General features: G+C 37.0%; 1 protein-coding gene across 1 annotated transcript in view; it reads right to left on the reverse strand.

Annotated features, from left to right (window-relative positions):
- The window catches only part of Ctnna1 (catenin alpha 1), a 125,664-nt gene that overhangs the window by 59,300 nt on the left and 50,042 nt on the right, over positions 1 to 16,322 (reverse strand). The window contains exons 6-7 of the mRNA XM_050135028.1: positions 14,267 to 14,536; positions 11,584 to 11,787 (exon numbers count right to left, since the gene is read on the reverse strand). Coding sequence (XP_049990985.1) covers positions 11,584 to 11,787; positions 14,267 to 14,536 — 474 coding nt within the window. The remainder of the gene's footprint in view (positions 1 to 11,583; positions 11,788 to 14,266; positions 14,537 to 16,322) is intronic.

The following is a 16,322-nucleotide window of genomic DNA, read 5'->3' on the forward strand; positions in this document are numbered from 1 at the left end:
TTAGTAACATAGGCAATGTTTAAACTCATAACTGGCTAATTATTCAATCAGCTATCAAGTCCCTGAATCAGCAGCTATCAAGTCCCTGAAACAGTGAACTATAAAAAAAAAAATCATAAAGGCCGGGCGGTGGTGGTGCACGCCTTTAATCCCAGCACTCGGGAGGCAGAGGCAGGCAGATCTCTGTGAGTTCGAGGCCAGCCTGGTCTACAAGAGCTAGTTCCAGGACAGGGACCAAAAGCTACGGAGAAACCCTGTCTTGAAAATCCAAAAAAATAAATCATAAAAGGTTGTTCATAATAGCTTTCCTACTAGCATTAAATTTTTCTTAAATAAGCACAGACAAATACAAATACAACCTATAAAAATGAATAAGAAAAGAAACATATTCAAATAGCAAGTCTATTTCAAATCCCATTATCAAAATCAAAAAGGAGTAGGAATAAATAATGAAGAGATTTTTATACAAAGAAGCCTATTCAAAACTGAATTTAGAGAATGAACACTGATGATCAAGACTCGCTTCCCTATGCCAGATAACTCAGAATGAACTATGGAGTATGCCAGACTCCAACAAAATACACATTTTAATAGTAAGAAGAATATAATATGAATCTGGGAATGAGGCCACCAACTTCACTCAAGATAACGGGGCACAATAAAATAAGTTCTGCAACAGTCAGTGGGGACCTACTTGCTAAAAATTAATTAATATAGTTTTCCGCCATTATTACCAGGGTCCACATAATGACCACAGCTGAAAGCAGAGAGGAGGAGTGACTCAAGAGAATAAGTGTTTACCAACAGAATATTAAGTGCAATTACTTTACAAAACCCTTGGAAATCTTGCTTTAAAAAAAAAAAAGGACTGGATGTTTGAATGGTTCAGTTATAAAGCAAACTACCAGTTTCTGTAATTGTAGCAAAATTATAAAGGAGTGACCATGCCCTTGGCGCAGCTCTCCAGCCTCACAACATGCTAGGTGCATGAGCACTGTCATCATGCCCAGTGCCCAGAGGCAGCAGACACTCAGGCAAGTTTAGGTAACTTTTCATACTGATGTAGCTATCAAGTATCAGAACAAAGTCTCTTCACAGACAATTCCTACAATAATATAATGCACATGTATTAGTAAACATGTCATTCATTTCTGAAAACAAAGCTTCAAAATAAGAGTGTGTTTATCCCACAAACAAAACCAACCAATCTCACCAAGGGTAGTAGTTTGAATATAATTGGCCCCCATAAACTCATAGAGAGTGGTACTATTAGGTGTGGCCTTGTTGGAGGAAGTGTGTCACTGTGGAGGCAGGCTTTGAGTACCCTAAGTTCAAGTGCCTAGTTCACTTCACTTACTGCTGCCTGTGGGTCAAGGACTCTCAGCTCCCTCTATAGCTCACTGGGACTTATTTGGGGGCAACAAAGATACATAGTATTTCTCCTAGGGTGTCAATTGAGATGAACCTCCTCAAAATAAGTTTCCTGAGAACTTGCCCACACAAATCTCTACCAAAACAGATTTTACTTCCCACCACAGCACCAGAAATATCATCAAGCTTCTTCTAAGAGAGGGAGAAACGGAGAGCGTGAGAATATTTATTCCAATAAAACAATAATGGAGAGGCATTACATTTGACTTTTTCGATCAATGCCTTGAGTAACAAATTATGGCAGCACCATATAAATATTGTGAAAATGACATAAGACCCAATATTTTATATTCTGAGTAAAAACATTAAGTAAAAAAATCATCTTGAGTCGAGTGGTGGGGGTACACACCTTTAATCCCAGCACTTGGGAGGCAGAGATAGGAGGACCTCTCTCCTCGAGGCCAGTCTAGTCTACAAAGTCAATTCCACGAGAGCCTGCAAAGTTACAGAGAAACCCTGTCTCGAAAAAAAACCAAAACCGAAAAAAAAAAAACCCTTAAAAAAGAAATATGATAGCTTTTAAAAAACATCAATTTCAATCTAGTTGCAGAAAAGGCTCTGGAATAATTTTTTAAATCACCTTTCATATGAATTTGTTAAATTTTGGTATGGTTGTAAACATCCATGGATCAATGTATCAGAGCATAGAGCAGGTTAATATTGATGGAGAAATCCTAGCAAAATTCAGTTATGGTTAACATGACCTGCATCTAGCAGCTATTCTTTTTATATTTCTATAAGATATAATATATAAATTTGCATAATCTATAACGTTTTATTATATACACACAATATGAGGCTTGGTTTCTACTTATAAAATTCTTGCTAGTTTCTACAGTAGGAATGAAAAAACTCATGTGACAAAGGCTCAGGATTACTAAATATTGCAAAGGAAGTTGCCAATACTAACCAATACTTCATTAAAGAGTCTAGCAAGCTTAGCTGCAGGACAGCACCAAACCTAACTGGACAGTGTCAGACTATGGACTCCCTCAAGTATATCATAAAGAAAGACCTAAAGAGGTCTGCATAGCTAGCTGAAAATGCAGGCTGTTTGTTGACCAACAAAAAGTACCACTAATGGGACAAAAGAGAGTCAACCCACAACTTCTACTATACAATCTTATAAATCCTTCAGGTTCCAGTAAGCACCAGTATTTCAACCCAAATCTCTAGGCTTACTAACTTTCTCTGCCCTCTCTGCCCCCCTCAAATACAGGTATGTAGTTAACATAATAAAGTTAAGCCCTTTTCACAGTTCTTAGAATTTTATAATCAAATTCTAGGTGAATATATGTATAATTTTCTATTAAGAACTTAACATTTAAAAATATGGTAACTGGATCTAATTAATGGCTCAATAGCATCAAAAGCAGGTAGTACGCGAGCCTAGAAACTTGAATTCAATCCCTGGAACCTACAAAAAGAGAACCAATGCTACCAAGCTGACCTCTAACCTCTATACACATGCAGACATATGTACGCATATGCCCATACATAAAATCATAATTTTTAATAAAATACTCTAAAGGCAAAGTTTGCATTTCATAAATCCACCACTGCTTAATAGGAGACAAAATATAAATGAAAACTAGTCAGCTTGACTTCTGATTTCTCCATTCATGAACTATTTCTTTATAATTATTTACTTCTTAGTATTATATATCTGTGTAGGGCATGCTCGTGCCACAATGTCAGAGCAGAGTCAGAAGACAACTTGTAGAAGTCTCTTCTCTCCTTCCACCGTATGGGTTCATACAGGCTTAGCATAGTAGGCACCTTTACCTGCTGAGCCATCTTCAACTATTTTTGCCCTGAAAGAAACAATTTTTGATGCAGCAACTTTTTTTTTTAAATATTTATTTATTATGTATACAGTATTCTGTCTGTGTGTATGTCTGCAGGCCAGAAGAAGGCGCCAGATCTCATTACAGATGGTTGTGAGCCACCATGTGGTTGCCGGGAATTGAACTCAGGACCTTTGGAAGAGCAGACAATGCTCTTAACCACTGAGCCATCTCTCCAGCCCTGATGCAGCAACTTTTAAAAGTACTCAACATTTGTGTAATTCAAGTAGCGACCAAAAACTATAGGCTATTATTGTATTCAAGACAAAGGTAGACCAACTTCACATACAATACAGGTTTAAACACTACCCATGTAATTTTGTCTATAATAGATGTAGGCAATGTTCAGAATAGGGGAAAAAACATTCTCTACATCATACAGGATAAACAAATTGCCTGAATTTCTATAGAAAATGATTTATTATTATTATTATTTGCTATTACTATTATCCGTGTGTTTGCACATATGTGCGCACATGTGTGAATGTGTGCATGGAATGGAGATGTTGGTACCTGTATGTGTGCATGCAGAAGCAAGAGAAGGGTGTCAGGTATTTCCCTCCATCATTCTCCACTTTTTTTTTTTTTTTTTTTTTAAAAGCAGGGTCTTCTCACTGAATCTAAAGTTCACCATTTCAACTAAACTGGCTGGCCAGCAAGTTCCCAATCTCCACGTTGCAATGCTGGGATTGCAGGCACAACGTAGTCATATTTAACTTTTACACAGATGCTTGCACAGTCAACTGTTCTTATCCACAAAGCCCTATGACTGCCTTACCTTTATTCTGTTGTGTGTGCCTCTCCTGGATTTAGGAAAAGTAGAGCTAGGCTCCAAGCCTAACTGTAGTGATCTTAATGGGGCCTTAAGGGATGTTCGACATTCTCTTCCTTCGCCCACATTAAATACACACACACCCTAAAACTGTTGATTCACCGGATTCTTAGCTGCCAAAAAAAGTAGACTAGCTTAGTGTTTGACATTTCCTTTTGGCAGTCATTAGTCCTTAATGTGTCTCTGTCTATAGAGGATAAATGAAATTGTTTCCTTCATTTCTACTTCTGCAGTTCATTTTCTTGGACCTCAGAAAATGCATTAAAGATTAAATCTACCCTAGAAGAAAGCTGGCAATTGAAGATTTTGTAATATAATAACAATGATGATCAAAACACCCCCACGACCCCTTTTTCACTAGACTGAGTCAGTCTTGGCTTCTTACACAATACCTTCTATAGAGAGGCAAATTAAAGAAATGGGGAAAAAAATAACCCCACAGAGATTTTCTAAAGTTTCTTGATGTTGTTGGTGAGTACTCAATGGCATGAGAAAAGGGACTGCTATCCAGTTTTGCTTTGTACAATAGTTTTAGTTCCCAATAATCTAAATTGCTGCTATTACTTGCTAACTAATCAAACCCACGATTATTCGATTCTATCTCCTATCACTCTCTTCACTCTTCCCAATCTCAACCCTGTCTCTGTGTATCTTACCTAATATCAACATGCTCCAGTGCTTTAGAATGGCAATGTGCTTCTGTGGTACTAACACAATCTACTTTAAGTCAGAGTTCTTCATTCTTATCTTTGTACCCCAAAATGAGCACCAAAAGGGGGAAATGAGATCAAATATGAGTAGAGTTGTAAATGGAATACTATCAAATCAGGCTCCCTCTAACCAAGGGTGGTACCTTTTCAAAACTAATTGTCAAAGCAAAGATTCTAAAATAATGTTAAAAAGAAAAGCAAGGGGCCTGGGATGTAGTTCAGTGGCAATGAGTGGAAATTTTCAGTTCAATCTCCAATACCTCCATAATATCCTCCACCCCCAAATGCTTAAAGCACCTAAAATTGTAAGTTCTCAATAAAAAACTAGTATGTAAGGCACAAGCTAGCCCAAATAAACATCTATCCCATCACTATCATTTATTACATTTTATTTAAAATCTAGTAAACAAAAATGAAAATGAAGACCACTAAATTATTACAGCCAAATAAATACACTGCCTCCTGCCACACACAATAGATCTTTAAAAATAAGGATAAGGCTGGATGTGGCAGTGTGACCATGGCAGCACATGCCCTGTGACCGAGCACTTGGGAAGTGGAGAAGGCGTTCAGAGTCAGCCTTGGCTACCAGGGAAGAGAGAAGGGAAGAGGAAGACTCGCTCTTTCTCATTCATGTTGCTTCTCACCAAAGCCTCTCAGAGCCTCTCTGTGCTCTAGTATTTTCCTCCTTTAGTTTCCACTGCTAACTAAAACATCACCCTATTATTTACATAGAAATCCCTGGAGAATTTAGCTGAAACTAGCAAGTCCACCAAGTGAAGAGTAGGGGGCTTAGTGGATAAAATAAAAACTGCTGGTAGCTGCAGGAAGAAATGATAGTAAGGACAGCATCCTTAAACATCTAATGCAATGATACTCAGCCACAATAATGATAAGCAACATCACTTTCTTAACTTTTCATAATGGGATTCCCCAAACATATCTTAGTCGGGTTTCTGTGATAAAATATTATGACCAAAAGCAACTTAGGGAGGAAAGGGTTTATTTCAGTTTACATATCCAATTTTACACCAATAAGACAGCATTTTTCCCTCCCAACCTCCCATTCCCAGTATCCACTGGTTTAGCGTGGTACTTTCTATATAGACCCAGACTGGCCTCAAACTCAAGAGATCCACCTGCCTCTGCTTCTCAAATTCTGAGATTAAATGTGACTCAAAGCAGGGAAAAGTAACTCCAACCAAGAATTCAGAGTAACTTTAAAGAGCAATTAGCAAGGACGTCATGGCATGTGATGACACACTGCATTCTACTTCACAGACTAACAAACTGCAAAAATCACAAAACCAGAAACTAGAATATGTGCAACTATAAAAACACAGCAGGAGGTTGATTGTTCCAACACATCTGAAAATCCAATTTGCAAGACAACTTACAGGTCAAATGTTACTTTAGCATAAAACAAACTTAAAACATCTTCCTTGTAAAAGTTTTTAAGTCACCCCACTATGAAAAGGCCTAACAGCCACTTTTTGAGAGTGACCAAAGAAACAGTCATTCTTTGGTTCAATATGGCAAGCGTTTCACTTTTAAATAAACACAACAGCCAGCAGGTTTTCAGTTTTAGATATTTGTCCTATAAGGGCACGGGAGTGGGGGAATTACAGGAAAGAATTTGAAAAACTGAGAAAGAGTTAACATCCAAACTAAGTGCTTCCCCTTACTATAATGCAAAGGGAATATTAACGCATTATAGTCATGCATTCCACACAAAACTAGTAGCAAATCAAATTAAAATGTTCTGCCTGATATATTAGCATAATGAAGTCTCCTCAATATATGTCCAGCTCAATTCAAAAACTGGTCAATTACTGTGTTCTTTTAAGGTCTTACAATAACCACATTTTAGAACGAAACAAAGACAAGGGCTGGAGAGTTTGGAGTGCTTATTGCTCTTGCAATCAATTCCCAGCACTCACAGGATGACTCATAATCATCCATTAACTCCAGTTCCACAAGATCTGATGCCTTCTTCTTGACCTCCACAGGTACCAGAAACATGGGTGGTACAAAGAAATATGTGCAGGTACAACACTCAGACATATAAAAAGTGTATTTTAAAACAAAGATAAAATGTTTCCTTAGGAGCTGAACAGATAGCTCAGTAGTCAAGAGCACTTGTTCTTGCAGAAGGTCACAATCATTCTTAAGTCCAGTTCAAGGGGATCCCTAAGCCTTCATCAGACCTGAGGGCACAAGGCACATACAAGGCACAGATTTACATGAAAGCAAAACATTCATAAAATAAATAAATCTTGGGGGCTTTTTATTCTGTTTGTTAATGTATCTGTAAGAAACATTCATCTTGTTTGAGCACAGTTGAAGCTCACAGCTGGAATTTCGGTACTCTAGGAGGCTGAGGCAGGAAGAGGGCCTAAGTTTTAAGGCCAGCTTGGGCAACATATGGTAAAACTAACTAAAACAAAGAGGAGGAAGAAGAGGAAAGAAATACAGGCAGGCAGGCAGACACAGATACAAATAAACATGCCCTTACCATTTTTGGCCTAACACAGACCTGTAACCTAAAACTAAAGTTCTAATCATAAGGAAATATAAGACATTTGTATAATGACTATTATACATGGGTTACTGTGCCATTCTAGACATTCACCCACCTTAGCTGGTTGGTTATTCAATTAAAATTATCCAACAGAAATAATATACAAATCAAAAATATATACCACGAATAGGCCTTTAAATTTTCTAAGGCTCACTTTTAATAAAGCACAAAATAAAATGAGATTTTATTTACTTTGATACTTATCAATAAACTATTTTACATTCTTCTTTATCATACTAAGTCTTTGAAATCTAGTATTTAGTTTATATATACATTATAGTTATAAAATACCACCTGTTAAATTTCAAGTATTCTGGCTATAGGAATGGCTAACACAAGAAAAAGCACAGAGCTAGAACTATGTATGTCCACAGAATAAAGCTTGTTCTCACCAATGTTACAAGTTCTCACTCCAGTCATATATGACCATACACTGTTGAGGAAGACTGCTCAAGACAAAACCAAATGGATTTCATTGCAAAAATTGAGTGTCCTGAACATTTTGCTAAGCTAACCTGACAACAAACTGTAAATCCTACTTAAACAAGTATTTTGTGCTTATATACAGAACCAAGTATTAAGGTTTAAAGGAATTTTTTTTCCTCCTTTGAGACAGGATTTTACTATATAGCCTAGACTGGCCTCAAACTCGGTCCTCCTGCATGTTTCCTGGGTGCCGAAACTGATTAAAGCATGCACAGCCACACCAGGCTTGATTAATTTCAATCCACTTACTTTGAAATCCTCAAAGATTATGACACTCATCCAAAGCTTTTTTTACTCTCTAGAACCTCCAAACCCAGTGCAACTTTAAGCCTATAGATGAGAAGCAAAATAAATTGAACCACAATCACCAGGTTTCATTTTAATGGAATTGAGCAGGCATTTGTATATCCACAAGGATCTACTCTAGACCCTTCTACTATGATTGATGCCTCTGTGGCATTTCCATGTTAAGTAGAGTCAGTTGTATTACTTTTACATCAATATCTATCACTTACACAGTCTACACAGTGAGTGAACTCAAGACAAGACTACCTAACCTTCCATCCCTTGTCCTTAAGAGCCTTTAAAAAGGAATTTGGTAGTCACCTAATTTAAGTTTGATCTCATTCTGAACTAAGATATCACTTTTACTAATTACCTACTTCAGAGTCCTTGGGTTTAATTTTTTTCCCAAAAAATGTTAAAATGTTATCTGTAAAACAAAAGACTCTCTCTCTCTCTCTCTCTCTCTCTCTCTCTCTCTCTCTCTCTCTCTCTCTCTCTCTCACTCACACACACACACACACACACACACACACACACACACACAAAATACAAAGTCTGTAAGAGCAAGATTGAGTTTTTTGGGTTTTTTTTCCACACATGCATATTCTTAGCAACATGAATATCCAAAACTGTTCATTTTCCTCATTCTCCCATGTCAGCATGAATTCATTAAGTGTACTTTTACTGAGTACTTCTTCTAGCAATATACAGACCATAAGAGGCTTTTTTAATAGTTTAGTCTTCCAAAAGTTTAAAACCTACTTTCAGAAATCATATTAATAAAGGAAATGCAATTAAATACAATTCAAGGAAGTATACAATTAAGTGAAAAACTGCAAACACTGAGAAGATAATAAATAATGGTACAGTTCAAAATGGCCTTCAGCAGGACATGGAGGACATGGAGGGAAACATGGAAACTTCGGTAACATTCGGTAACAATAAAGATATAGGCTTGGCTTAGTCTCACCCAGCAAGCCAAATAGAAAAATGGAGAAAATCAAGCAAGTTTAAAATAAAAAAAGGGGGGCGGGGAGACGGACAACTCCTGAGTCCTTTGCAAGAGCATAAAGTGCTCTTAACTGTATGCTGGATGAGTGGCACAATTCTCAACCTCTCTGTGAGAGCGCTAATGTTAATTAAGCACTTAGCATTTTCTTTGTTTTACTATTTTTGTGTATATGGATGGATGGATATATACACCTGCCATGTGTAGCCAGGCAGGTGTCCTCAGAGGCCAGACAAGGGTGTCAATACCATCTGAAACTGGAATTACAGATGGTTATTAGTCACAATCTGTGTGCTGGGGATCAAACTTAGGTCCTCAGCAAGAGCAGCCCATGTTCTTAACCAATAAGCCATTTCTCCAGGTTCCAATTACCATAAATTTTTTTACTGTACCATTAGTGACAGTCTTATCAGGTAGTTGTGAACTGCCCAATAAAGTGTTAGAAAATGAACTTGGGTCCCTGGAAGAGTAGGAAACACTCTTAACTACCGGGCCCTCTTTTCAACTCTAACTCCATTAATTTTAAGATAAAGCCTCACTATGTTTTACTGGCTAGCCTGGAACTCACAGAGACTCAAATGCCTGTAAAGTGTGTAGGCTATCACTCCTGGCTTTTATTAAATCTGACAAGACTGAGCCTTTTAATGTTCCATGAATTGATGATGAAAAGAAATACCCAAAGATAATTTCCCAATTTGAATCAAGAAAAGTTCTTTCATGACCCCCACAATAATATTTAAATTTAGCCTAAACATCAATTATTATCTTAGTGCCCATCAAAGAGTGCAACACTGTAGTTTTAGTATATATTTTCTGTATGAATGCTTATACATTTTCCTATATCCATAACATAAAGAGAAAGTAATACTACTTGTATGGCAGCCAAGGAAGAAATCAGATTACTCATGACCAGGGTAGGGCTATTTTGCAAGACTATTTACAAAGTTCTATATGATTATCATATGCCTACTGGAATATACTCAAAGTAGTTTTCTGATCACAACTGCACTGAACACTTCTATATGACTTTCAGTGCTATACAAAATAGCAGATGATCCACATACATGCTCTGGCTCATGATTCCTACATTATCAGTCACCCTTCAACCTATACACTTTTTCAAGATTTTATATTCAATCCACAGACAAGCATTTTTTAATAAATCCCATATATCCACTGTGACTCTTACAACTATCTAACTCCACTTCTAATCTCATTTTACTTAGGTAGATTGCCTACAATCAAAAGTGTGGCAACAACTTAAAATAATATGCTTCACTAACTTCACATATGGTTAAATTAGGTAAAAACAGAAAAGCATTCATCTTCACCCTGGGAACAGCATCATGGCTCACCATTACCCTTTCATTGATAAAGGCATGTAAGTGATGTGTAGCAAAGAACATAAAAGATTATCAACCAATATCTTTATTTGTAAAAGTGATAAATAAGTAAAACAAAATATAAAATCATTAGGAATAACTAATTTGTTTCATCACTTCTCCCTTTAAAACATGTTACTTTGAAAAATGTATTAATAGTTAATGAAACAGTTCACTATTGTACACAGAAACAATATCTTCACTATACCAAGTGCTCAAGGATGAGGTCATTCATACTCAGCACACCACAGTCAAAGATTCACATCCACTATTATTTACACAAAGCAAAGTAGTGTCAGCATGGGGCAGTCAGACTAGTAGGAGCACAGGAGATCCTTTAAGATACTTTTATTTATTTATTCCTTCCTTAGAACAGCAAAATACTGGGTATACAATCTAAATTATAGTAATTTAAAGCTAGAATTAAATAATTGGAGTGGCAGAAGCTTAAGGGGAAGGAAAGGCACATAAAGATAAAAAACCAACAGTTATGGTATTTTCTATAGTTAAAAAAGTCAAATATCAAATTTTATACTATTGTTTCCTTTCTGATGTGCATTTCCTTTTATATAGGTGCACATATGTGCTACATGTGTGTGGAAGCCTCTGGTGTCTTCCTCGGTTGCTCTCCATTATTATCTTTTTTAGACAGGTTTCTTACTGAGTTGGGAGCTCACAGGATTTGATTAGATTGATTGATTAGGAAGACCTAGATATCCACCTGTCTCTGCCTCCCAGTTCTGAGATTATAGGCAAGCACCACCATACCTACTTTTTAAATAGGTGCTAAGGAATTGAATTCAAGTCAACAAACACCCTTGAGTCATCTTTCTAGCCCCACATGTAGGTAAAACACACCACACTAAATAAATAAACAAACAAACAAGAGGTGAATGAATGAATAAATGAAGAGAGAGAGAGAGAGAGAGAGAGAGAGAGAGAGAGAGAGAGAGAGAAATGAGTCTTTTTTAGGGGGTCACCAACAGACATCTTAGTTCAAAGAGAAATTCTGACACTCACATTGCCCATGTACTCTGAAAGCAGGTCCTGTAGAGCCTGGCGGACAGCATTACATTCTGCCACGATGCGCTCACGACGGTCATCACGCGTGCAGGAGGAGTCAGCCATCAGGGCAGCTCCACTAATAATGCTTTCCAGGCGCTCCTCCAGTGAAGGTCTAAAGCGTTCCTCGCTGAAGCTCAAGGGATCCACAATGATTTGTTTCTACAGAGAAAGCGTTACTGCTATCAATACTCATTTCTGTTCCCTCAGTTATTCAAAAGGCAAGGACGGATTAAAACTATCAAGATGTAATTCCAGGGCTAGAGAGATGGCTCAGTGGTTAAGAGCACTAGCTGTTCTTTCAGAGGACCCAAGTTCAATTCCCAGCACCCACATGGCAGCTCAAAACTGTCTGTAACTCTAGTTCCAGGGGATCTGATACCTTCACACCAATACACATAAAATAAAGTGAAATAAATTATTTTTTTAAAAAAAAGATGCAATCCCAATATCTAAAATGCGTTCTTTATAAAAGACAAAGGTCGTTCCATGTGAGTTGCCAAATCGTTATCAGTAATCAGTTCTCAAAGAGAGCACTATTTGCCAAACAGGGTCTGAATAAAATATGTTATCACAAATGCAAACACAATATACCGTGTTCACATTACTTTCCCTAAACATCTAAAGGTCAGCCTGCATAGTACTGGTTATTAAAATTATCAAATGATAATTATAAGGAAAATAAGAACTCTCTTTATGTGCAATCTGTAACTGCTATAAGACAGATTTAAACAATTAAAGTACTGGCTTTGTTCCTCAAGAAATACATTTATAATGAACTGATAGTCAACTACTCACATGTCTATTAAATACAACTGCCCTTCGCACCAACAAATGTCTACCCAAATATTTTGGTTTTAATTTTGTTTTCTTCATAGAATTATGTCATTAATAATTTCAACTTAAATGTCAATTCCTTTTCCTGCCCAAAGCTTGGTATTTTTCAAAGAAAAAACATTTCTCTTTCCTTCCAAAGAACCTTGGGTTTTGAAAGTGATCATGCAGCACCTCCAGTTAATCATTAGGCTACATGTTAGCTGGATGGTTTTCTTGCTAGACGTGGTGATTACAGGATTTCTCTGATCAAGGTTGAATACGAGGCTGGAAATGTAACTCATTAGCAAAGCACTAGCCTGACCATGTGTAAGGCCCTGCATTTAACCTCCAACACTGTCAAGTCCTGGGGGAGGGAGGACTTGATACCTTCTGGACCACAGAAATGAAGAAGAAATGGTCACAGATTTGAACACTGTCACAGAACTATGATGTAAAGATTATCTAGTACAGCCCCCTCATCTGACAAATGAAGAAACTGTGACTCTAAAAAACAAGTGTTTCTAATCTGCTATTCAATTTAGCGCAAACATGGTCCTTAGTACCTTGAAAAGACAAATACTTATGTTACCAAGTTTGAAGCAGAAGAAAACAATGGTAAGAGTATGTTATAAGACATAGCCTAACAATTGTAAAGGTCATTCCATGTTTAATTCTGTGAGAGAATTAGAGGCTAGGTTCAGTGGTATTTTGCCTAGCATGAATGGATGAGACCTTGAATTTAATTTTCTGCAATATAAAAAAAAATTTTTTTGGTAAAAACTCAATGCAAATACCATTGTCTTTAGGCATAACACTACCTTCCTCTTCTCATGCTTTATGAAAAGTTCTGAGTCAGTGCATATAAGCAAAAAGACAATTATCCATGTTCAATATGGGGAAGACAAAATGCCAAAATTAAAAAAAAAAACTGTTGAAAACAAAATATATTTCATCACATTGATGCTATACTTCAATACATTTCAATTATGAAAGATGATTGTGACCTATACCTGTTTTTTTCCAACAATTGGTTTAAAACAAAGCTAGTCATGGTGGCACGAGGGGAGGCTGAGGCATGATGGTAGGATGGAGATCTGCCTGAGCTACATAGCCAGACCTAGTTTCAAAACAAATCTCTGACTACTGCCATCTACTGGAGGCCATGACTTACTTTGGGTTAAAATTAAAAACAAAGCACAATACATTAACGTGAGGACCAAAGATAATAGGAGATACACATCATATAGATAGGAGATATAGGGCATCATCTATAAAAGCATTATTATAAAAATTTAATTTCAAATCTGTTTCAATGTGTTTAAATTTTTGTGTTCATGAGTCAAAGCACATCAGAGTACAGAAATCTTTCCATACAGTCAGGTAAGATTAAGATGACTGCAGTGTAATTTATCTACCTCTCTCACTAGACCAGAGACAAAGCCTACACACACTCTGTTTGCTTCTGTATCTATCACAGGTCCGTTTGCCAGATGGTCAAAATCCTGGTTGGAATGAACCAGACTCAGAGTCTCAATAAGGACCATATTAAAAGGAAAAAGCACGACCACACAGGAAACGTAAGCTGCATAAAAGAATGCAGAAGTTTAGCCACATTACAAAAAAAAAGAGAGAGAAAGAAAAGAAAAATGCTTTTAGCCAAGTTACAATAAAGCAAACTTATGATTCATAATAATTTCTTCTACTTAGATTACAAATTTAATTGGAAGATGGGGTTTCATCACAAGCCTTGATCATATTTCCCCAGGAACCAGTTATCTTTTGGCAAATGGTGAAGAGCCCAAGTTTCCTTCCAAATATAACTTACATCAAAGTTGTTGAGAGCATATGCCAGCTCTCCACCGCCGCCACCCTGGTGCTGGGAGGCATCATCCGATGCAGTAGCCTGGGCTGCGTTAGAAATGCCTGTGACAGCTTGCTGTAGCTGCTTGTATATCAAGTCCCGGTTGGCTTTATAGGCTGCAACATCAGGGTGCTGTAGGCATGCCTGCGATGCAGTATAAAGGATTGGAACATTTTTCTGCAGGATTCCTCTAGCTGCAGCCATCTGATCACGATGGCCCACATCTTTCAGTTCCTAAAATAATAACATAAGAAATTGGTAGGTTTTTATAAGGTTCTATTCATATCAAGACATATCTGTATTAACCTAGTCCAAAATTAAGTTAAGACGGAGCTCTGACATGACAAGTCTCAGGCCATGTGATGTGGTCATTTGTGTGTAAACTCTGTGTTTAATTTTTTCTTATGCAAAACAGGAACAGTATTATAGCTCTTTTAGCACTTTGAGGAATAAAATGGAATAAAGTACCTAAACCAAGAAAGTACTAAATAAGGCATGAAATAGAAGTCACAACAGAAAACATCTTGATCAGGTCCATATAACTAAAATAGATATACAAGTACATACAGACAAATTTAAAGGAAATAGTATGAAATTTTAAGTTACCTAAGTTTATTACAAGAATTTTGTGAATAATGAAGCATAACATCCTTTGTGTATGAACTTTGCAAATCAACTAGGTATGGATATAACCAGCAATTAATTCCCTTAAGTACATAATACCTCCTCCCTTTTTTTCCTACCCAGAGGAACAATTCAGAATACAAAACAATACTCTCTTCACAAAGAAAAATCAATCAGGTCACTAGCCATTAAGTCATAAAGTGAAGGCTCATATTCCATGATTTCAATTCATGCTTATAATATTCTATAAATGTGGTCTTAAGCGAAAATGTCCTTTTCCACTTCCTCTACCCCATAAGTACAAGGACACGAGGCTGCTGGCAGTATTCCAACTAATGACATCTAGAACACTAAGTGGGATGGGTATGCTAGGTAATAAGGACACACAAGATGGGAAGGAAGCATGGCTGGCACCCAGCCATTACTGAAATGTAAAAAAAAAGCCACTGAACAATTTATAGTGTGTTTAAAAATATATGTAGACTTGGGGGGAGGGGGGGAGAAGGATAAAGTCCTTAAAAGAAAAAAGAGAGTAGTTGGGTGTGATGGCACACACCTTTAATCCCAACACTTGGTAGGCAGAGGCAGGCAGATCTCTGTGAGTTCAATGACAGCCTGGTCTACAGAGTTAGTTCCAGGACAAAGATACACAGAGAAACCCTGTCTCAAAAGCAAAATTTAAAAATAAGTTTAAAATAAAGCCACGTAAAGATGAAATATACACAGAGAGTCTGGGTACTGTATGTTGTTATGTTGTCTTTAAATTGTTTGATGGCTGAGGAAAGAGCAAAAGCTGCTAAAAGATATTTGATTATAAATACTGCTGGATTAATCTAACCTATATATTTTGAAAATGCCTTGACTTCAAAATTTAAGTCAAAAGATATGTTTCTTTGGAGAAGAGGTTTTGCTTTTGTTTCCACAGGAAATGAGAGGCTGTGGATTCATTCTGGATTAGGAAAAATCAGGTTTGATCAAGGAAGACCCCCCTGAGAAATCTCCAATAGGAGCGGATGGCCCATATATCTGAGTTCTACATCCAGAACAGTTTCAAGACTGCTGGCTGAGATAATCAAGCCTCACAGAATATTCCATTCAGAACCTGACCATAATTCAAATTTTTCTTTAGGTCCTCCTAAGATTGATTATCAGCGCCCCCAATCAGCAGTAAGTAGCCTGGAAAACCATGCCCACATTTCCAAAAAATGAACTATGGATATTTCCCTTTGTTTAGAATGTTGGTTACAAGTTGTTATGAATAATGGTCAGGAGAAAAGCTAAACAATGGATATTAGATTCAGAGTTCTTGTTTAAATAAAGGGGGTGGAGTGCTGTGGGACAATGTCTTTTACCCTGTCACTTGTGTTATTTTTAATAAACACTGATTGGCCAATAG

Source organism: Alexandromys fortis, unplaced genomic scaffold, assembly GCF_014885135.2.
Source record: "Alexandromys fortis isolate MF-2015 unplaced genomic scaffold, M_Fortis_MF-2015_v1.1 scaffold_25, whole genome shotgun sequence".
Taxonomy (NCBI): domain Eukaryota; kingdom Metazoa; phylum Chordata; class Mammalia; order Rodentia; family Cricetidae; genus Alexandromys; species Alexandromys fortis.